General features: G+C 56.4%; 1 protein-coding gene across 3 annotated transcripts in view; it reads left to right on the top strand.

Moving 5' to 3' along the window:
• The first annotated feature begins 606 nt into the window (after nucleotides 1-606).
• The window catches only part of LOC127581260 (large neutral amino acids transporter small subunit 4-like), a 37,800-nt gene continuing 16,248 nt past the window's right edge, over nucleotides 607-22,158 (top strand). Inside the window, exons 1-9 of one of the 3 annotated variants that reach the window (XM_052035466.1) lie at nucleotides 607-779; nucleotides 4,619-4,797; nucleotides 10,761-10,968; nucleotides 12,597-12,652; nucleotides 12,734-12,810; nucleotides 18,054-18,146; nucleotides 18,866-18,999; nucleotides 19,743-19,942; nucleotides 21,405-21,551. In XM_052035466.1, coding sequence (XP_051891426.1) covers nucleotides 4,638-4,797; nucleotides 10,761-10,968; nucleotides 12,597-12,652; nucleotides 12,734-12,810; nucleotides 18,054-18,146; nucleotides 18,866-18,999; nucleotides 19,743-19,942; nucleotides 21,405-21,551 — 1,075 coding nt within the window. In that variant the 5' untranslated portion in view covers nucleotides 607-779; nucleotides 4,619-4,637. Of the gene's footprint in view, nucleotides 780-3,690; nucleotides 3,724-4,618; nucleotides 4,798-10,760; nucleotides 10,969-12,596; nucleotides 12,653-12,733; nucleotides 12,811-18,053; nucleotides 18,147-18,865; nucleotides 19,000-19,742; nucleotides 19,943-21,404; nucleotides 21,552-22,158 lie in introns of those variants that run through there. The other 2 variants (XM_052035467.1, XM_052035465.1) reach the window with 2 other exon arrangements.

Genomic DNA, 22,158 nt, shown 5'->3' with positions numbered 1-22,158 from the left:
AAAATAAATAAATAGTGCAAAAAAAAAGGGAATAATGAAGTAGTGTTCATGGGTTCATGGGCCCGTTCAGAAATCTGATGGCGGAGGGGAAGAAGCTGTTCCTGAAGCGTTGAGTGTGGGTCTTCAGGCTCCTGTGCCTGACCTCTGGCGCTGCCTGTGTGGAGTTTGCATGTTCTCCCTGTGACTCTGTGGGTTTCCCCTGGGTCTGGTTTCCTCCCACACTCTGCAGATGTACAGGTCAGTAGGTTAATTGACTGCTGTAAATTGCCCCTAGTGTGTAGGTGTGTCTGGGGGGACTTGATAGGAACGTGGGGAGAATTCTTAAAATGGGATTAATGTGGGATTGGTGTAAATGGGTGGCTGCTGGTCAGCACAGACTCGATGGGCCGAAGGGCCCCCTCCCCCCCCCCCCCTTTATCCTCTGGCCACGCCCCTTTCGGCTTGTTTTTCGGAGCCCCTCTCGATGCCTCGTTGCTGATTGGCTGAGGTTTGTCGCTAACGTCGCTGCCATTGGCCGGAGGCAAAGATGACAGCCAATGGCAGCGGGCTGGGTGGTGAGGAAATTCTGAAGGGAAAAGAAATAAATAGCGGGGGGGAAAGGGGGAAACAGAGGAGGAAGGAGAGAGAGAGAGAGAGAGAGTGGGAGAAGGAGAAGGAGAAGGAGAAGGAGAAGGAGAAGGAGAAGGAGAAGGAGAAGGAGAAGGAGAGAGTGAGGGAGAGGAGGAGGAGGAGGAGGAGGAGGGAGAGGCGAGCGCTGTCCAGCCCGGCTGCAGCTGCAGGTGAGCGGGGCTGCGGACCGGCCCCTCCCGGGCACCTCCGGCCGTCACTGCGGAGAGTTGGGTGCGGTGACAGTGCGGGGGGGTGGGTGCCCGAGGGGCCGGGGCCGGGGCCCGAGGGGCCGGGGCCGGGGTGGGGGATGCGGCGAGGAGGCGGTGGGCAGAGGAGTCCGCAGTGTTCAGAGGCGGTGGGGAGCGGAAAACAGGACCGGGAGGGAGGGATGGTGAGGGGGGAACTGGGAGGGAGGGAGGGAGAAAGGGACCGGGAGGGTGAGGGGGTGACGGGAGGGGGGGGGTGAGGGGGTGACGGGAGGGGGGGGGGTGAGGGGGTGACGGGAGGGGGGGGGGGTGAGGGGGTGACGGGAGGGGGGGGGTGAGGGGGTGACGGGAGGGGGAGGGTGAGGGGTGATCGGGAGGGGGAGGGTGAGGGGTGATCGGGAGGGGGAGGGTGAGGGGTGGTGAGGGGTGATCGGGAGGGGGGGTGAGGGGTGATCGGGGGGGTGAGGGGGTATTGAGAGGAAGGATGATCGGGAGGGAGGGAGCGAGGTTGAGGGGGGGACCGGGAGGGTGAGGGGTCCGGGAGAGGAGTGGGGGGGGGTGATACCGGGGGCTGCAGGTCCAGCCGGACTCGGACCCTTGGGTTGGGGTATTTGAATGCGGGGAGGGAGCGGATCGGCCGAGCCTCATGTACCCCAGCCCTCCCTCCGGGGGGTTGGGGGGGGAGGTGTCGCCCCCGGGGCCGAACTCCGGGTGACTCCAGTCCAACATCCGGAACCGAGCCGCGCCAGACGGGGGGAGACCTCGGACGGAGCACACCTGTGTGGGGGTGTCGGGGGGGGGCATTAACGCAAAGCGATGACCCACCAATCCGTCTCTGAATTTGGGACGGAATCTGGAACTCACTCCCGGGAGGGGGAGATGGGGGGAAGGGTGCTTGGGGGTGAGGGGAGGGGTGACGGGGGAGGGGGACGAGGGCTTGCACAGCGAGGGTATCAGCGCCATGAGATGGTCTCCAAAACCCCTCCATCCCCCCGCCCACCTGCTCCCCTCTCTGATTTCCACCCCACCCCAGAAACCCCCATCCACCCTCTCAGCACCCCCTTTTCCCCCAGTACAACCCAGGTCATACTGAGGGTTTTCAAAGAAACTTGCTTAAAACACGGGGGGGGGGAGGGAGGGGTGATAGTTGGGGAGGTGGACAGGGTGGAAGGAGGTTCATGCAGAACAGTTGGGGGGGGGGAGAAGGGGGTGGGTGGAGTTCTGTGTTGCAGTAGGTGTCGATCTGGCTATAAACATCCTCTCCTGGTGCATGAGGGTGAGGGACCCCGGTACCTGCTCCCCATTCGATAAGATCAGGGCAGGTCTGACAGTAACCCTGCCCCCACATTTCCCACCTATCCAAGTAACCTTCCACTGCCTTGCTGATCAGGACTCTACTTCTGCCTTAAGAATATTTAAAGACTCTGCTCCTATTGCCTGGTGAGGGAGTTCCAAAGGCTCACCACCTCTGGAGAACACCATTCACTTTCTCGATCTCCGTCAACCCCTTGTTTCTAAACCGTGACACTTGGTTATAGGTTCTCCCACAAGAGGCTCGGCAAAGATTCACCAGACTGGTTCCTGGATCTGCTGTCTGAGGAGAGATTGAGTGACTCTTCATTCTATGGAGTTTAGAAGAATAAGACCGCATTGAACCGTACAAAATTTGCACAGGGTAGATGGGGGGTGGGGTGGTGTGTTTCCCCTGGCTGAGGAGTCTAGTACCTGGGGCACACTCTCAGAATAAGGGACTAGTGTGGAGAGTCTTTTCTCAGAGGTTGGTGTACCTTTGGAATCCTCTCTCCTGGAGGACCATCTGGGCTCGGGCATTGATTCATCCAAGATTGAGATTGACACAGTTCTAGCTATTAAAGGAATCAAGGAGAGGGCAGGGAAATGTTGGGGTAGATATCAGCCATGTTCTTGATGAATGGTCGACCCGGCTCAATGTGACCCTGCTCCCATTACTAGTGCCCTTATGAGATCCTGTTTTCCCCCCTCTGCCTCTCCCACATCCTCCTACAAGTGGCCTTCTAGGAGTAACCTCACAGTAATGATCTCAGACCACATTCTCTCACCCCGTCCTAGCATCAATCCTTCCCCTTCGTGATCCAGTGAGTGGAGACCTCCTGGGCGTCACACAGTTAGGGGACCGGTTTTCGTTCCCCATGTCACCCATCCCAAACCCTTCACGTCGCTCAACACCACCTTAATTCTGTGCTGAGCCTCACCCAGGGTGAGGGGAAGAGGACTTTATGAAGACTTCAAAGCATGGTGGCCATTAGAGCCAAGCTCCTGGTCCAAAGGTCAATGAGAAAATGTGTCTTTGAGGAAAATAGATTTATCATATCAGTTGCTGTGAGGGACTTCCAGCTGAGAATAGTTATCAGTGCTTCCTGATAGAAGAGGAGTAAACAGTCCCCAGGCAAACTCCACACCAAACATTCTGGGACCTTGTTGACAAAAACATTGTTTTTGTTAAAAAAAATGCTTGTGTCCTTCATTTGGTCATTGGACTCAAGGAGGCTGTCTGTAAAGATTAGATGCACAGAGGGCATCCCATAAAGATTTAGTAGACTTTAAAAAAACTTATAATATCATCTTATCAGCGAGTGAAGTCCACAAGCTGAGTGTTATTTCTAAGGAGACCTCGAGATTGGCTGAAAACTTTGTAAGCAAAACCACAATTTAAATACCGAAACATTGTGTTCAGCAAGAACTTGTGCAAACTTTATGAGGATTATTCTTGCAATCTAAGCTGAGTTAAGCATTTACCACTGAGTCACATGCTGGCACTGCTCATACGTCTGAGACTTCTGACACAATATAAGGGAGGGTGAAACCAGCCTGTTCCTCTTCCTCATCACATCTGTCATCAGGCCAGAGGGTGTCTGCGTCTCAGCAGCAGGTAGGGTAGGGAATCAGACTATTTGGGAACCTTTCCGTCGTGCCCCATCCCCCCCCAGTGAGGGTCAGAGTGTGTGTGTGGGACCCGTCCTCCCCAGTGAGGGTCAGGGGGTGTGTGTGTGTGGGACCAGTCTCCCCCCCCCCCCCCCCCGCAGTGAGGGTCTGTGTGTGTGTGGGACCCATCCCCCATGAGGGTTGGTGTGTGTGTGGGACCCGTTCCCCCAGTGATGGGTTTACTGGGGAGAGGGTGCAGGGTTTGGCAGGGTGGAGCATTTTGCGGGGGACAGGACAGTGGGGTTTGGCGGGTTGGGGGGGCAGTCTGTGGGGTTGCAAGGAGCTTGATGGCAATGAGACGTGTCCTGGAGGGTGGGGAAGGGGAGCCGGTTGGGAAAGTGAAGGGGGGAGGGGTTGAGGAGGGGAAGTGGGAGGGAGTTGGGAGAGGCAGAGGTGGGGAAGTGGGGGAGGGGGTGGTTTGGGGAGAGGAAGGGGAGGTGGGGAAAGGGTGAGGGTGGGTTGGGAGGGGTTGGGGAGGGGTGAGGGTGGGTTGGGGAGGTGGTGAGGGTGTGTTGGGGAGGTGGGGAAGGTTTGGGAGGGGTGAGAGTGGGTTGGGAGTTGGGGAGGGGTTGGGGGAGTGGGGAGGGGTGAGGGTGGGTTGGGAGGGGTTGGGGAGGTGGGGAGTGGTGAGGGTGTGTTGGGGAGGTGGAGAAGGGTTGGGAGGGGTGAGAGTGGGTTGGGAGTTGGGGAGGGGTTGGGGGAGTGGGGAGGGGTGAGGGTGGGTTGGGGAGGTGGGGAAGGGTTGGTGAGGGTGGGGAGGGGAGGGGGAGTACAGAGCTGGATGTGCCTGGCCCTGTTGAAGCCCTAACCTGATGTCTGGCCTCTCTCCCCCACATCCACAGCTCCCAGTGTCCCCCCGACATGGCTCCGACCCTGGCGACAGCCCACCGCCGCCGCTGGTGGATGGCCTGCACGGCCGTCCTGGAGAACCTGCTCTTCTCGGCTGTGCTGCTGGGCTGGGGATCCTTGCTGCTCATGCTCAAGTCCGAGGGCTTCTACTCTTACCTCTGCCAGGAGCCAGGTGAGGTCACTGTGCTCCCCCTCCTCCCCCCAACTCTCCCCCCACCAAGCCCCCACACCTCACCCTCCCAAACGGGTTCTGGAGTATGCACCCTGGCTGCTGGTGGGAGGGGCTGCTGGTTTGTGCACAGCAAGATCCCACAAATGCAATAATGACTAGGAAACTTGACCCCAAAACACTGGTGTCTGTGGGATTAGTTACCCCGGGGGGAGGGTGCAAATGGGTGGGGAAGGACCCAGGTCACACCCTCTGGCACCGAGGGAGGTGGGCTGCACACACTCCACCCCAGCTTTTACAGTAGGAATCGACAAATCATTTTCTCAAAGCAAGTGTGATCTGGTCATTGCTATTTGTGGGATCTTGCTGTACACCATGCTGTTGCTGAGTGAAAGGCTCGATCTGGGGGCAGGGGGTTGGGGGGGTCGTGCAGGGGGGTGACCATTCATCGATGGGCGTCACTGGAGCCACCTCGCCACTGAAGGAGGCTGCTCGACAGCGAGACCATCACCGCTGGCTCCCTTCCTCCAGCCCAGGCCGGCTCCCGTCCATGTGTTTTGTGAGGGTGCAGGGGAGCTGAGGGCAGGTGGGGGTGGGAGTGTGGTGGGATCACTGTCAGGGTGGGGGAGGATGTGGATGGGCTTCAGGGTGACGGGGAAGAGGGTGGTGGTGAATGTGTCTGGGTCAGTGGGCAGTGCTGAGTCCACTGGGTGGCTAGTCTGAGCCATGAGGCAGGACTCAATGGGGCATGGGCACTAGTTTATTTAAACACCTTCACTAAACCAGATTTAATCTTTCCCTCCTTACTTGGGACACAATCCAGCCCCTGTGGTTCCCAGTGGTCCCGGAAGGCCTCCAGAGAGCCGGTGGACACTGTGTGCTCCCTCTCCAGGGACATCGGGACATAGACCTGTCCTTGGAAGAGGGGCAGGCAGTCGGCTTGGGTGAAACCCCCGCTGCCTGTGAGTAGTCACCCTGGTCAGAACCAGTAGGTCCCCCGACCAACCCATCCCTCTCTCCACCCGGTCTCCAAAGATCAGGAGCGTGGGGCTGAAGTACAACCACAACTTGAAGAGCAGCCCCGTCAAACACTCAGACAGGGGCTGTAACCTCTCCCACTCGGTGTGTACGTAGGACACTGACCCCCCACAGGCTGCAGAAGTGGGAGGCAGCGGGGAGAGTCCATGAATGAACCAGTTACATGGCACCGCTCTGTGCGACGCTCTCCACCCCAGGTCTCCGACGTCGGGAGACCTCCGCTGGGGGTCCTGCCCACTGCTGGCTGCCAGAACAGACTGCCACGGCCCGTCCGGACGGCAGATGAGGGTGGGGAAGTGGAGAGTGCAGGAGTGGCCCGCACGGTAAGCATTTCCAAGGCACAGTCCGACCTGGACAGTTCCTGGCTGGTCCCAAGTGCCCTCAGCCACAGTTTAAAGTCTGCTGTTATATTGCCATGAATTGTCGGTCTGTGGAATGCACTTGCTGAGATTTGCTCATCACCTCCCCGTGGGTGGATGAGGCTCGCCCCACTAAAGCTGTTTGTCAGAGATAATCCCTCACAAGTTAATTAACTCAATACTGATGTCTTTTTGGAAAGAGCTTAGCTCAGCTATAAGCAAGCAACCTTTGAACCATCAGAGTGCAATGCAATGCAGAGATTGGTCCTTACACAGGGATCCTGCCGAGGGGGAAACCTGACTGTTGATTCTTTGCTGCTCTTGACTCATCTGTTGGGGGAGAGTATCCACATTCAGCTGGGGAGCTGTGCCACACTTGACCTCAGGACCCCAGGTGCCTGTCCCAGCCTTAACATCCCGCTGCACTGTTGTTGTACAAACCCAACAGCCAAGTGTGCACAGCAAGCCCGCAGGTATGAGGAATGGTCCAACCCTCTGTGGTGTGGTGACTGAGGGTTAAACACTGGACACCTCCCCCAAAATCTCCTCCACTCTCCTTCCCAATTGTGTCAGGGCTGGAGAGTGGGTTGGATCTGTTTAATATCTCAACCGGGAGCTGGCCCCTCCTGTAGTGCAGCCAGTCTGCACTGTCAGTGTGGCGACTCCCCCCACCCCCCCCCTCGCCGCTCCCCCTCTCCCTTGACCTTCCCACAACAAATAAAGTTCCAACTTTCCAAAACGCTGGTGAGAGCGCGCTTGGGGTGTTGTGTAGTTCTGGTCGCCACGCTGCAGATCGCACTGGAGGGGGTCCAGAGGAGGTTCACCAGGATGTCGCCCGGATGGGGAGAGACTGGACAGTCTGGGCTTGTCTTCCCTGGAGCAAGGGGGCTGAGGGGCACCCTGATGGAGGTGTGTAGAATTGTGAGTGGCATAGATTATGTAGAAAGTCAGAATCTGTTTCCCAGGGCAGGGAGATCAAAAACAAGAGGGTGTGAGTTTAAGGTGAGAGGAAGGAGCTTTAAAGGGAATGTGAGGGGTAAGTTTTTCTTTTACACACACAGTAGGTGATATCTGGAACACACACCAGAGGGGGTGGTGAAATCAGACTCAGGAAAGATAAGAGACATTTAGACAGGCACTTAAATAGGTGAGGGTGCTGTTCTAATGTGGGCAAATGGGATCAGTGTATGGTGAAAAGGTCAGCATGGACGCAGTGGCCCGAATGGCCTGTAGCTGTGGCTCTGTATCCATGCTGACTGTGTCTTTTGAACAGAAGGCTGGTGCTGCCCCTCAGAATGGATTGCATTAACTTGCTTGAAGCCAATGCTCTCATCTCAGCCCTGGAGTTCAGCTGGTGGTGTGTGTGCCAACACTGTCAAACATTCTCCGTGAAACTCAATGTGCTTTTATAAAACTGTTCTCTGCTGCAGACTGAGAACTCCTCAAACGTGGGCTGTGTGTGTATTGGTTCAGGAGCAGCCTGGGAATCTTTGATGCCTGTCGGAGACTGTGGAGGGAGTTGTATCCGGTGGGGTCTCCCAAGTCATTGAGTTAATCCAGTTGGTGTGGTCAGGGGGATGGGAAGTGCAGTGTTGCTGGGGAGATCTGCCAGATCATCAGAATTCTCTGCCACCTCCTGCCTCAGCTCAGGCTGGCTGGAACCAGATTCCCCTCTCACTGAGCGGCACCTGCTCTCTCGGCACCTTCACACCTTGCCTTGGCTCACTCCGCACTCTGACGGGAAGGGGTCCCCAGTGTCCACCTCAGCCTACCTGAGGGGTGGGGGAGTTCCGTGGAGCCCAGCAGAAACCAGGCGTGGGGTTAGAGAGGGAGACAAAAGTGGGTGTGAATATGTTGGGGAGGTGGGAGGGGGAGGAGGAGGAGAGGGCTCCCTTTCCCAGCCTGCCCCTGACAGTTTCACAGCCAGGGAGCTCCCTGGGGACGGAGGGGGGAGATTTAAAGGTTGCACTGCCCACCAGACTCGCTGGCTGCTGTCTCTCCTCCCCTTGCACTGTGACTGGGGGGGGGGGGGGGGGGGGGCGACGCGAGCGGAGTGCCGAGGTGGGGAGTGGGGCCAGACCACTACCATCTCCCCTTTCTATGCCTTGTGCTCACTACAGCAATGCAGGAAACGCACAGCAAGATCCCACAGCTTGATGCTCCCCAGTTCCGTCCACACCCCCATCCCCATCCACACTCACTCTGCATCTCCCTCCCTCCCTCCCTCTCCCTCACTATGTCTGCATCCCCCCTCCCCTCCCTGCTCCCTCCTCGCCCTCTGTCTCTCCCCTCCTCTCTTGCTGTGACTGCTTCTTTCTTGTTTCCTCCCTCCTTCTCTCCCCCCACTCCCCCCGACCCCACTCCCCACTCCCTATCTCTCTCCCTCTCTCCCCCCACTCCCCACTCCCTCTCTCCCCCCACTCTCCCCCTCTCCCCCTCTTCCCCCCCCCTCTGTATTCCACTGTTTTCCTGCTCTCCCACTGCCTGTTTTGCAGTCGGTGACCTTTCCCCCATTTCCCTGTTGTTGTGCAGTCTGCCGCCGTATTGGGGTGGGTTTACAGATTCGGGAGGGTGTATCCAGCAGGTGGGGGGCTGGAGCCTGGTGTGAACAGCTCAGTGCACTAGTCTGGTGTGAGACAGACACACGTGTGTACACAACATGGAGGCAAACAGTGACGGAGGATGGTTGGGTGAAGGACTGACCAGGATCTCTGACCCTCCAGGTGTGTGTGTGTGCGTGCCCAGGGGGAGGCTGTCTGTGCACATACGTGTGGTACTGAGGTCAAAGTGAATGTACACATCAAAATAACACCCCCCCCCCCACCCACCCACCCACCCAACAGAGGGTTGTGACCCCACCTCACACCCACACCCAGACAGCTCAGCTGTGGTCAGACAAGCCCCTGGGTAGTGAGCTGTCTCCGGGGACTGACTAGCCCTGGTGCCAGTGTCCTGGGCTCTGATTTTCGGTCACACCCTGTCCCAGCACCTGGTGATGACCTGGTGATGGACTGGTATGAGGAAGGTCTGAGGTCAGGAGATGATGTGACCAGTCTGGGACGGGTCAGGGGCCGGGAGATGATGTGACCGGTCTGGGACGGGTCAGGGGCCGGGAGATGATGTGACCGGTCTGGGACGGGTCAGGGGCCGGGAGATGATGTGACCGGTCTGGGACGGGTCAGGGGCCGGGAGATGATGTGACCGGTCTGGGACGGGTCAGGGGCCGGGAGATGATGTGACCGGTCTGGGACGGGTCAGGGGCCGGGAGATGATGTGACCGGTCTGGGACGGGTCAGGGGCCGGGAGATGATGTGACCGGTCTGGGACGGGTCAGGGGCCGGGAGATGATGTGACCGGTCTGGGACGGGTCAGGGGCCGGGAGATGATGTGACCGGTCTGGGACGGGTCAGGGGCCGGGAGATGATGTGACCGGTCTGGGAGAGGTCGGGTGGGGGCATAGTGGAAGGTCAGGTGTAGGGTTAAGGTGGAAGGTCAGGGGTTGAGGGTGTGGTAGAAGGTCAAGGGTGGGGGTAAGGTGAAAGGTCAGGGGTTGGGGAAGGCGAAGTGCCCGGTCAAGGGAAGGTCAGTGGAAAATAATCCTTCAGAAAAACAACTCCATGTTGCCAAGCAGATTTGGGCAATGCAGGAGGTGATTGGCTGTTATTTTTAGCAGCCCAGCATTATTAGCTTTTATACTCAGACTTGTTTTCTACCAGGAGTCGTGAATTTAAAGTTCAAGTGATGTGTTTTGTCTCGATGGCGGATTGCCTCATCGACCTTGGTGTTTATCCAGCTAATAACATGCTCTTCAGGTGAACAACAGTCGTTGGGCAGCAGATCTACAGTCAGGACAGAGACGGGGAAGAGGGAGAGGTAGAAACAGAGAGAGATGGAGGTGGGGAGACACAGCGGTGGTGGGGCCGGGGAGAGAGAGAGAGAGTGTGCGAGAGACAGTGTGTGTCTCTGTGACAGACAGCCGTGCAGACACGTGTTAATTCCAGATGTGCTGATCAGTAATGTCTGCCAGGGACGGTCGCAACCCCTCATTTCACAAGGTGGTGTTGATGAGCAAACTGCCCCAGGTCCCTGCACCCCCCCCCCCCCCCCCCCAGAGGGAGCAGGAGGTTGTCCCACTGTGACAGGCCAGTGTCACCGGCGGTCCTGCCCCCAGTGCAGACTATGGACCCAGCCCCACTGAAAGGGAAAAGCTCTCGGGGCATCTCCCAAACCACCTCCTGCGGGACTGTGATCACTGATGCCATGTTGGGGGCACAGTGACCACTTTCACACAAGATCCCAGGACAACCATGCGGTAACATCCGATCATCTGCTTCACCACGTGAGTGGTAAAGGTTGGTTCCATGGTGATCGCCCCCGTTCTCTGACACTGCAGCCCTCCCCACGCACCACAGTCTCAGGCAGCGTTTAATCCAGGACCACCGGGGTCACGATGCAGACAGGTGTAGGGTGTCCTGGGTGGGACGAGGGTCTCGGTGGTCACAGGTCGGACTGGGTGGGACGGGGTCACCATTTCTAATCCCATGTTGGTTGCTGTGCCCCTGTGGTTAGAAAACACCACCAACAGCAGTGGGACGGGAAGCAATGGGACGGAGGCAGAGATCATCCTGCGGATGAATGGCTGGCTCGTCTGCAAGGACCAGGACGAGATGCTCAACCTGGCCTTCACCGTCGGCTCGTTCCTGCTCAGCGCCATCTCGCTGCCTCTCGGGATCGCCATGGACAAGTATGGGCCCCGCAAACTGCGGCTCATCGGCAGGTCAGTCGGGGTGGGACGTCCAGTGTACCCGCACCAGGCCAGAGGTGTGGTGACCGGCCAAACACTGACCGCGTACACACTGACCACGCGCTCACTGACTGCGTGCACACTGACCACACACATAGTAACCGTAAAACCTAGTGTCCCCACACCGGGCCAGATACGTGGTGACCAGCCAAACACTAACCTTGTGCGCACTGACCACATACACACTGACCACAGTGTCCAGTGCACTCAAGCCTTAGCCAGTGAGTGTGGCAAATGTTCCAATACTGACTGCGTATGCACTGACCATTGCACCCAGTGCGTGTGCGTACACACATATGCACATACCTGCATACAGGATGTGGTGAAGGTCTAACCACTGACCACACTCCTTGCACAAGCACACTGATTACAGACCCTGCCCACATACACTCTACCTCATGCACTGACCAAGCACACACTGACCCCACACCCTGACCACACCACGTGTCCTTTTCTGCACGTCTCCGACACCCCCCATGTTCACCGTGTGACAACTCCCTGTAGCCCAGCATGGGACCCAAAGGTGCTGCCCTGCTTGTGTTCCTGGCCCAGTGCCCACCCCCGCTCACAGCAGTCACCCTTCGGATGGCCTGGGGATTAGAGTTTCATTCACCCAGGTCAGGGTGAGTGAAGCTGGGGGAGACTGATATAGAGTCATAGACTCTCACAGCACAGAAACGGGCCCTTCGACCCAAATTGTCCATTCTGACCAAGCTTCCCATCCAAGCCAGACCCATTTGCCTGTGTTTGGCCCATATCCCTCTAAATCTTCCCTATCTGTGGACCTGTCCAAATGTACCCACCACCCTCTGTGTGGGGAAAACTACCCCTCAGGTCCCCTTTAAATCTCTCCCCTCACCTTAAACCTCTGCCCTCTAGTTTTAGACTCCCCTACCCTGGAAGAAGACGGTGACCGTCCACCTTATCCAAGCCCCTCGTGAGGTTATGCCCCTCGTGCTTTTATACACCTCTATAAGGTCACCCCTTGGCCTCCAGCCATGGAACTTCAGGATGAGGGAACTGCTGGTGTGCTTGTTACCTCTGAGGATGGTTGGTGAAGAGCACCAAGCTCTTCAACTGTGGGAGACGTCTCTGTTGTCTCCCCTGCTACCTTCCATGTCCAGGGAAGGAATGCCAGTGCTGGCCCAGACCCAGGGACCTGGGGGTGGCAGATCTCACGACGGTGGGTCAGTGAGTCTGTGGGCCCCAATGTTGGTAACGGGGAGTATTGATAGCCCGGGGGCGAGGCCAAGGGTTCATGAGGTGGAGGGGGAGAAGGGTCCCTCCAGCGGATTCCATGGCACAGCAAGCTCCCACGTCCAGAGATATGACGGGACACTGGGTAATCTGGTCCTGGGGATGAGCAAAGGATAAATGTTGGCCAGGTAACTGGAGTCATGGTGTGTCTGACACCACAGACAGGGCAATGGCTTCATGTCAAATCAGAAAGATGAGTGCTCCCTCGGCACCGCCCCTCCCGCAGCGCTCCCTCAGCAGTGGGCTGGGTTACTGACTGGAAAGGGTGTGGGAATGTGGAGAGGGAGGACAGTTAGTGGGAGTGCCCCGGACTGGCCCTGTTGACCCTGCCTGTGTTCTTGCAGCACCAGCTTCGCACTGTCCTGCCTGCTGATCGCGTATGGAGTCAGTAACCCTGACGGTGAGTGCCCTCAGACTGATTCACCCTCCTCGTCTTTGTCTGCCTGGAGCTCTCTCTCACTCCTTCCCCCTTCTCCTGCAGATCTCTCAGTGCTGATCTTCATTGCACTCTCGCTCAATGGCTTTGGAGGCATGTGCATGACGTTCACCTCACTCACGGTAAGCACGGGAGGGCCACACTCAGCCAGAGGGCAGAATAACTGGTAATCTGGAGATTGTTGTTGGTATACCCTGCCCCCCCCCCCCCCCCCCCCCCCAAAGGTACTGACTCTCCCTGGGGAATGTACGAGGTGACGTTGGATCTGAGTCTGTGGATAACAGGTTTTCTCTCTGCTTTAGAAGGTGGTGAGTTTCAGCTTCTCTGCAGGCCAGGACCCCATGACCCGGGCTGGGTCTCCCCAGTGCAGTCCTGAGGGAGTGCCTCACTCTGCTGCCTCGTGGATGAGGCTTAACTGAGGGGATGTCCCCACTGATGCCTCACTGCCAAAATAAATAACGTGCCGGTTATCCAAATGCTGTGTGTGGGATCTTGCTGTGCTCGGATTGGCTGCTCTGTGTTACAACACTCTGCGATGAATGTCTGGTGAAGTAACAACGTCTTTTGTTCCCTTCCTGCACCCTTTGAAGTTTCTCCCTCTTCTCATTTTCCTCTGTCGCTATCTCCTTTCCCCTAATCTCATTCTCTCAGACACACTTTCTTTTCTGCTTATTCTTTCCTGTGCCCTCTCATCCTCTCTACTGCTCTTTCTCCTCTCTCCGCACCGTCTTTTCATTCTCCGTCTGTTGGCACATGAAACAATTACAGCACATTTCAGGCCCTTCGGCCCACAAAGCTGTGCCGAACACGTCCCTACCCTAGAAACTACTAGGCTTACCCACAGCCCTCTATTTTACTCAGCTCCATGTACCTATCTAACAGTCTCTTGAAAGACCCTATCGTATCCGCCTCCACCACCGTTGCCGGCAGCCCATTCCACGCACTCACCACTCTCTGAGTAAAAAACTTACCCCTGACATCTCCTCTGTACCTACTCCCCAGCACCTTAAACCTATGTCCTCTTATGGCCACCATTTCAGCCCTGGGGAAAAGCCTCTGACTATCCACCCTATCAATACCTCTCATCATCTTATACACCTCAGTCAGGTCCCCCCTCATCCTCCGTCGCTCCAAGGAGAAAAGGCCGAGTTCCCTCAACCTGTTTTCATAAGGCGTGCTCCCCAATCCAGGCAGCATCCTTGTAAATCTCGTTGCTCGTGCGTTCCCTCTTACATGATGTACCTTGTTACCCCTCTCTCAATTCCACGTATTCTCTCTCTATACTCTCTACACTCTCTCTACACTCTCTCTCTCTCTCTCTACACTCTCTCTCTCTCTCTACACTCTCTCTCTCTCTCTCTCTACACTCTCTCTCTCTCTCTCTCTACACTCTCTCTCTCTCTCTCTCTACACTCTCTCTCTCTCTCTCTACACTCTCTCTCTCTCTCTCTCTACACTCTCTCTCTCTCTCTCTCTACACTCTCTCTCTCTCTCTCTCTCTACACTCTCTCTCTCTCTCTACACTCTCTCTCTCTCTCTCTCTCTACACTCTCTCTCTCTCTCTACACTCTCTCTCTCTCTCTCTACACTCTCTCTCTCTCTCTCTACACTCTCTCTCTCTCTCTCTACACTCTCTCTCTCTCTCTACACTCTCTCTCTCTCTCTACACTCTCTCTCTCTCTCTCTACACTCTCTCTCTCTCTCTACACTCTCTCTCTCTCTCTACACTCTCTCTCTCTCTCTACACTCTCTCTCTCTCTCTACACTCTCTCTCTACCTCTCTCTCTCTACACTCTCTCTCTCTCTCTACACTCTCTCTCTCTCTCTACACTCTCTCTCTCTCTCTACACTCTCTCTCTCTCTCTACACTCTCTCTCTCTCTCTACACTCTCTCTCTCTCTACACTCTCTCTCTCTCTCTACACTCTCTCTCTCTCTCTACACTCTCTCTCTCTCTCTACACTCTCTCTCTCTCTCTCTACACTCTCTCTCTCTCTCTCTACACTCTCTCTCTCTCTCTACACTCTCTCTCTCTCTCTCTACACTCTCTCTCTCTCTCTACACTCTCTCTCTCTCTACACTCTCTCTCTCTCTACACTCTCTCTCTCTCTACACTCTCTCTCTCTCTCTCTCTCTACACTCTCTACTCTCTCTCTCTCTCTACACTCTCTACTCTCTCTCTCTCTACACTCTCTACTCTCTCTCTCTCTCTACACTCTCTACTCTCTCTCTCTCTCTACACTCTCTTCTCTCTCTACACTCTCTACTCTCTCTCTCTCTCTACACTCTCTCTCTCTCTCTCTCTACACTCTCTACTCTCTCTCTCTCTCTCTGCACTCTCTACTCTCTCTCTCTTCTCTCTCTCTCTGCACTCTCTCCCTCCAATGTTCTAGACTTACACAGCTGAACAGCACAGAAACAGGTCCTTCAGCCCACCATGTCCATGCCAACCCTTTTGCCCATTTGCGTGCATTAGGACCGTATCCTTCTATGCCTTGCCTGTTTAATTGTGTGTCTAAATGCCTCCTAAACGTAGTGACACAATCTGATTCCAACTTACCCCTCAGATCCCCTTTAAAACTCCTCCCTCTCACCTTAAACCTGTGTTCCCTTGTTTTCGATCGCCCTGTCATGGGAAAAAGATGTGACTATCTGCCTTGTCTGTGCCCCTCATGACCTTATACACTTCTGCCAGTCTCCTTCACTCCAGGGAAAACAGTCCCAGCTTCTCCAATCTCTCCCCATGCCTGAAGTCCCTCACTCCAAGCAACACCCAGGTGCCTCTCCTCTGCACTCTCTCCAGTTCAACCACATCCTTCCCATAGTGTGGTGACCAGAAATGCACACAGTGCTCCGTGCAGCCTAGCCAGTGTTCTGTGAAGCTTCAACGTAACATTCCAGCTCTTATAATCTGCACCCCGACCTACGAAGGCAAGCATGCCATATGCTTTCTTCACTGCTCTATCGCCCTGTGTTACCACTTTCAGGGAACTATGGACTTGGATCCCAAGGTCTCTCTGTTCATCAACATTCCTTAGTGCCCGACCATTTACTGAAAATGTCCTGCCCTTATCTGACTTCCCAAAATGTCTCGCACTTGGGATTAAGTTCCATCCACCAGTGCTCTCTCCAACTTTCCATCTGATCCATATCCTGCTGTAGCCTGAGGCAATCTTTCTTCACCACTAACTTTCATGTTATATGCAAACTTAATAATGATTCCTCCTACATTCACATCCAAGTTCATTAATGTATATCGCAAACAGCACTGATCCCTGCAGTATACTAGTCACAGATCTCCCATCAGGAAAATACCCTTGCTTGGACCATCCTACCATCCCACCATGCCTTACTGAAGTCCACACGGACAACGTCTGCCTTCATTAGTCTCTGTCTCTCTCATTCTCTCTTGCTCTCCTCTCATTCTTGTGTTGCTCTCTCTCCGTATTGCCCCTCTCAGTGACACGTTCGTTCTCGTTCTCTCTCTGCCACATGCACAGTCCGTCTCCATACTTCATTCTCTCTCCCTCTGGTGCCCACTCTGTCTCTCTCACTGACTGGACTTTCACCTGTGCCTGTCTGCTTGATCAAGCGGAGATGTCTGAGTGTATTGACACAGCGATTGTGGCTAATAACCCTGCTGTGTCCAGATGTCTCTTCCGCTCACATCAACAAGATTCTGGCTCTGTACTTTTCCATCCCAGTATCCTGAGATGCCCCCTGTGGAAAATCCGGACCCTCTGTTGTGTTTCCCAGCCAGATGTAACCCAGGGAGACGTTGGTGCAGGGGGCAGGGCTGCATCAGATCCCAGCCGTCTGACTCTGTCCCGGGCTGTCTACTTTCCCGTCTGACCCCATCCCCAGCTATCTGACTCTGTCCCTGGCTGTCTAGTCTCCCATCTGACTCTGTCTCCCAGCCATCTGACCCTGACTCCTGCTCCCCAACTGAAAGGAGACAGAGAGCAAGAAAGCACAGGCTGGTTAGTTCACACCTCCTGCAGGAGCTGGAGGTAGGGACACTTCAGCAGGCCACTTGGTAACGTTCCAGTAACTGGGCAGTCAGCCAGTGGTGTGAAGGGGAAGCCACTTTGACCAACAGTGGAGTAGTTTAGAGCAGAAACGTGTGCCGTGGATACAGCGGCACGGTGGATGCCATGTACCGAGACTTCTACAAGGCATCTGATAAGCTGCCGCATCAAAACCTTTAGTGCAGAACATAAGCTGACAGTGTAGGTGACGTCAGCAGGGAGAGGTGTGTAGCCAACAGGGAGCAGAGAGTGGGCTCTGGTCACACAAGTGTAACGAGGGCCACTGGGGTCGGTGCTGTTGATACAACCGGAGAGCACAGTTGTACCATCAGCAAATTTACCATCACACCTGCAGCCCTTTCATGAGGATTAGGACAGGTTCCCATGGGGATGCGGAGGAATTTCTTCCCTGGAGCGATGAATCCTCTGCCCCAGAGAGCTGTGGAGACAGTTAGGGTATTGTACAGGCCCTTGGTGAGACCGCACCATGAATACTGTGTGTAGCGCTGGTGGTCTTTTCTCAGGAAGGGTGTTCTAGCTGTAGAGGGAATTCAGTGAAGACTCATTTCTGAGGCACCTGGAGAGAGGTTGGGTCAATTGGGCAGGCATTCACTCGGGAGTAGGAGAAGGAGAGGGGGCCTCGTTGAATCTTGTAAAATCCCAATGGGACAGGACAGACTGGATCCAGGAGGAATGTTCCCGATGGGCGGGGAGTCCAGGACCAGGGGTCACAGTCCATGGACACAGGTCGACTGGGATGAGGAGAAATCTCCGCTCCCGGAGAGCAGTGATCCTAGGAATTCTCTACCACAGGAAGCAGTTGAAGCCACATCAGGAAATGTATTCCAGAAGATGGAGACTGTTCTCGGGGCCGGAGGGATCAGGGGATATCGGGAGAAAGCTGGAACAGGGACTGAATCTGGATGGTCAGCCGCGATCACCCAGAATGGCAGAACAGGTTCGATGGGCCAAATGGCCTGTTCCTGCCCCTATTGCTTACATTTGGATGTTCCTAGTGGTAAACCATAGTGTTTCTATACGGCCGTCTCACAGCCTTGGAATATCCTCCGCGTGTGATACACAGCAAGAGGCCACACACAGTTATGTGGTGATGCACATGTGACCTGTTGCTGAGGCACGAATATTGATCAGGAGGGGCCTCAGTGGGTGCTGGGGCATGTAAACAAAATTTACCGGGAGTGGAAGGCTTGAGTTATAAGGAGAGACTGGATAAGTGGGTGCTCTGGGCCCACTGGAATGGGGCTTTGGGTGCGAAGTGGGTGGGGAGCTGGGCCCGTGGTTGCCAGGTCTTTACTGATGATTGATTGGCTCCTACAGCTGCCAAACATGTTTGGAGACTTGCGGTCCACCTTCATCGCCCTGATGATCGGTTCCTACGCCTCGTCGGCTGTGACCTTCCCTGGCATCAAGGTGAGGGGTGACGGGGGGGTTGGTGTCGGGTGGTCGGGGAGGGGAGCGGAGCAGAGCAGGGAGGGTGGACATGTTCAGCTGGGATGTCCAAGACCTCATCTAATGGGGTGGTGTTAATGCAACCTTACCCCCTGCTCCCTCTCCTGTCAGACAGCATGCAAACAGGCCCTTCGGCCCAACTTGTCCATGCTGGCCATGGTGCCCACCGGAGCTGGTCCCATTTCCCTGTGTTTGGCCCGTATCCCTCTCAACCTTTTCCTGGGCATGAACCCAAATGTCTTAAATGTTGTAACTGTCCCCACCTCTACCACTTCCTCTGGCAGCTCGTTCCACACACCCGCCTCCCTCTGTGTGGGAAAAGTTGCCCCTCGGGTCCCTTTTAAACCTTTCCCCTCACATTCCTAGACTCCCCTATCCCGGGAAAAGGACCGGGACCATCCACCTTACCTACGCCCCTCCGGACCAGACCAGAACCACCCACAACACTCCGGGTGCAGTCTCACCGTCTGGTACAGCAGTGGCGTTCCCTCCCACCCACTCCTCGCCTCAGGCAAGGTCTCAGGATTATAGCCGGGTGGTGTTTATCAGTGGGGTCGGTGTGAGGAGGAGTTGAGAGGTGGGGCTGAAGGGAGCTTTGGGGGTGGGGGGGTGGTGGATGCTGGGGACGGGTGGAGGGGCAGCTGTGGGCCGGAGCCGTCATTAACCGGGTGTGTTTGCAGGTGATCTACGACCTGGGGGCCCCATTCATCAGCATCCTGCTGGCCTGGGCGGCCTGTGGAGGCTTGGTCTTCCTGAACTGCCTCCTCAACTGGCCCCTGGAGCCCTTCCCGGGGCCCGAGGACATGGACTACACGTGAGTCTGACCACCCTGCCCCTTCCTCTCTCCCCTCTGTCCCACGCCACTGGCTCCAAACCAGCTCCCTCCATCCCCTCCCCTCCCTCCTCCCCTTACCCCACTATCACTGGACTGGTCTCTCCCCTCCCCAGTCCTGATGGGAGCCCTCACCCCTCGACCCCTCTGCGGGGGGGGGGGGGCAGGGGGAGACCCACAGACTCACCCAGGGTCTGTGGCAGATAGGAGAATCTCGGGGGGGGGGGGGGGGGTTTAAACCCTGCGCGCCCCCACCCCCACCATTCTGAGATCCCCAACCCGGGACCTGCATCAGTTCACCAGCCGGGGATGGGCTCGGGGGGGGGGTGGGGGGGATAACCAGGCAGCTGGGGGTGGTGGTTACAAAACCCCCCCACCCCCTCACCCTCGCCCTCCACCCGACCTCGACAGGCTCACTCCGACAAAGCCTTTGGTGTCCCCAGGAATCATACCTCCCCTACCCCCACCTCCTCATTATCCTAACCACCCCCCCCCCCCTCCAGAAATACCAGGCATGGGTTCACTCCCCCCCAACCCCCCACACCAGAGGAGCCAGCATTAACCGTCTGTTTCCTTCCCTCCTTCCCTCCCCCCACCACTTCACCTCCGCTAACCCTGTTCAATATCCGTCACCCCCTCTCATCTACCCTAATCCCCTCACCCCTCTGCCCCCCCTCTGCCCCCCAACTCTGCCGCCCCCCCCTCTGCCCCCCCCCCCCCCACAGGGTGAAGATCAAGTTCAGCTGGCTGGGCTTTGACCACAAGATCACGGGCAAGCAGTTCTACCGACAGGTGACCACAGTCGGCCGCAGGCTGAGTCTGGGCAACTCCATGAAGCCGCAGGACAAGCTGTGCGTGCAGGATGGTAACAAGCTCTGCCTGTCCACCGTCGACCTGGAGGTCAAGTGTCAGAGCCAGGATCAAGGTAGGTCTGGCCGGACACTGTGCTGAGACCCTTGGCCCCTGGGTCAACCCTCTGAGCCCACTGTCCAGCAGCAACTGTCCCTGGAGTGCAATCCCAGCAGGATTGGCCCAAGAAGGTTCAGTGACAGAGGCTGAGTCCAGGGCAGGTTAGAGGGGCGGTGCCTCGCTGAGAGGAGGTTGGGGGGTGGGGGGGGTGGCGGTCAGCAGGCTGCTGGAAGGGCAGGATTCACTCGGTCCCCCTGCCCCGGAGCAGGCAAGAACAAGGAATCCCAGCAACCCCCTGTCACCAGTCAAACATTCCAACCACAGCTGCTGCTGTGTCCTGGTGAGGGCTTGGCGCGATGCCCCCACGGTTGAATGGCCTGACACTCAGGGAATCGGCACCTGTGTAGATTAGCCAACCGTGCCCCCATGGGTGGGAGTGGTGAGGCAGTGGGTTGAGCTAGAAACCGAGCGGAGGAAACATTCATCAGGCCAGGCGGTGTCCGTGGAGGGAGGCTGAGGGTCAATGTTACAGACACGTGACCTTTCACCTCGACCGCCTACGGTCATTCACCTGAAGCTTTGACCTTGTCCCTCTCTCCTCAGGCGCTGCCTGACCTGCTGAGTGGTTCCAGTACCCTCTGACTTTATTTCAGACTTCCAGCATCTGCAGTTGTTTAACCACGGCAGCACATGGGCTGAGAGTGGGGTGGGGGGCAGGGACCCTGTAATTGAGGGGTGGAGTGGGAGGGAAGGGCCCTATCTACGAGGGAGGGTGGGGTGAGAGGGCAGTGACCCTGCTTTTCCACCCCCCCCCGCCACCCCCCAGAAGTTTCCTGAACAAGATCTGGGGTCTTCAGGGTCTCCATTAGCTTGGGACGTGACCCTGGGCAGAGACAGACAGACTGGCCCTCCACTGACTTGAGGGACTGAGTTATTGGGAGAGGTTGGGCAGGCTGGGACTTTATTCCTTGATCTTACGGAGGTGAATAAAATCATGAGGAGCATCGACAGGGTGAATGCACTCAGTCTTTTTCCCAGGGTTGGGGATCAAGAACTAGAGGAACTAGGTTTAAGGTGAGAGGGGAAAAGTTTAAGGGGAACTTGAGGGGCAATTCTTTTTACACAGAGGGTGGTGTGTATGGGGAACGAGCTGCCCGAGGAAGTGGTTAAAGCAGGTACACTAACTTTAAAAAGACAGTTGAACAGGTACATGGACAGGAAAGGTTTAGAAGGTTATGGGCCAAACACTGGCAAATGGGACTGGCTTGGATGGGGTCCAGTGGTCAGCATGGACCAGTTGGGCCGAAGGGCCTGTTTCCATACTAGAACATAGAACACTACAGCACAGTACAGGTCCTTTGGCCCACAATGTTGTGCTGACATCTTGTCCTGCTCTAAGATCTATCTAACCCTTCCCTCCCACATAGGCCCCTATTTTTCTGTATGACCCAATGACGGTGTGCCTGTCTCTCCCACAGACTCCACCTCCTTCATGCAGAGTATCTTCAGTCCCGTGTACATCCTCAGCCTGGTCACTATGTGTGTCACCCAGCTCCGTCTCATCTTCTACATGGGTGCCATGAACAACATCCTGGAGTACCTGGTGGAGGGCGACATCGTCACCGGTTGGTTCCTGCAGACTCCTCCCGGGCGCTGGGGAAGACCCCACGGGTTTGGGGCAGGGAGCAGGTGCTGGGGGAGGGGGGACTGGGGTGTTGGTGAGTGCTGGATGGTGGGCTGGTGAAGGACAGGTCAGTGACTCCGAGACTCTCCTGGGATCAGTCACCAATCTCCAGGTCAACGCTGGCTGGACATTCGGGGAAACCCGTCTCAGGGTCAATGGTGGGAGTGTGAAGCACTCTGAGCGTCTGCTTGCCTCAGTCAGCACAGTGACACCGCCAGAGGAGCCGCTGCCTCTCAGCCCCAGAGACCCAGGTTCCACCCCGACCTTGGCCGCTGTCTGTGTGGAGTTTGCACGCTCTCCCTGTGACCATGTGGGTTTCCCCCCATGTCCCAAAGACGTGCAGGTCGGTGGGTTAACTGGCCACTGTAGATCACCCCCAGTGTGTGGGTGAGGGGTAGAATCTGCAGGGAGTCGATGGGAATGTGGGGCACATTCATGTAGGATTAGTGTGAATGTGTGTTTGCTGGTCAGCGTGGACTCGATGGGCCAAAGGGCCTGTCTCCGTGCTGTATCCCAAAGACTCTGAGGATTGGCGTGTCACCCGACCA

This window comes from Pristis pectinata, chromosome 21, assembly GCF_009764475.1.
Source record: "Pristis pectinata isolate sPriPec2 chromosome 21, sPriPec2.1.pri, whole genome shotgun sequence".
In the NCBI taxonomy this organism is placed as follows: domain Eukaryota; kingdom Metazoa; phylum Chordata; class Chondrichthyes; order Rhinopristiformes; family Pristidae; genus Pristis; species Pristis pectinata.
The sequence above is the reverse complement of the archived record's forward strand: the minus strand, read 5'-3'. Positions and strand labels throughout refer to the sequence as shown.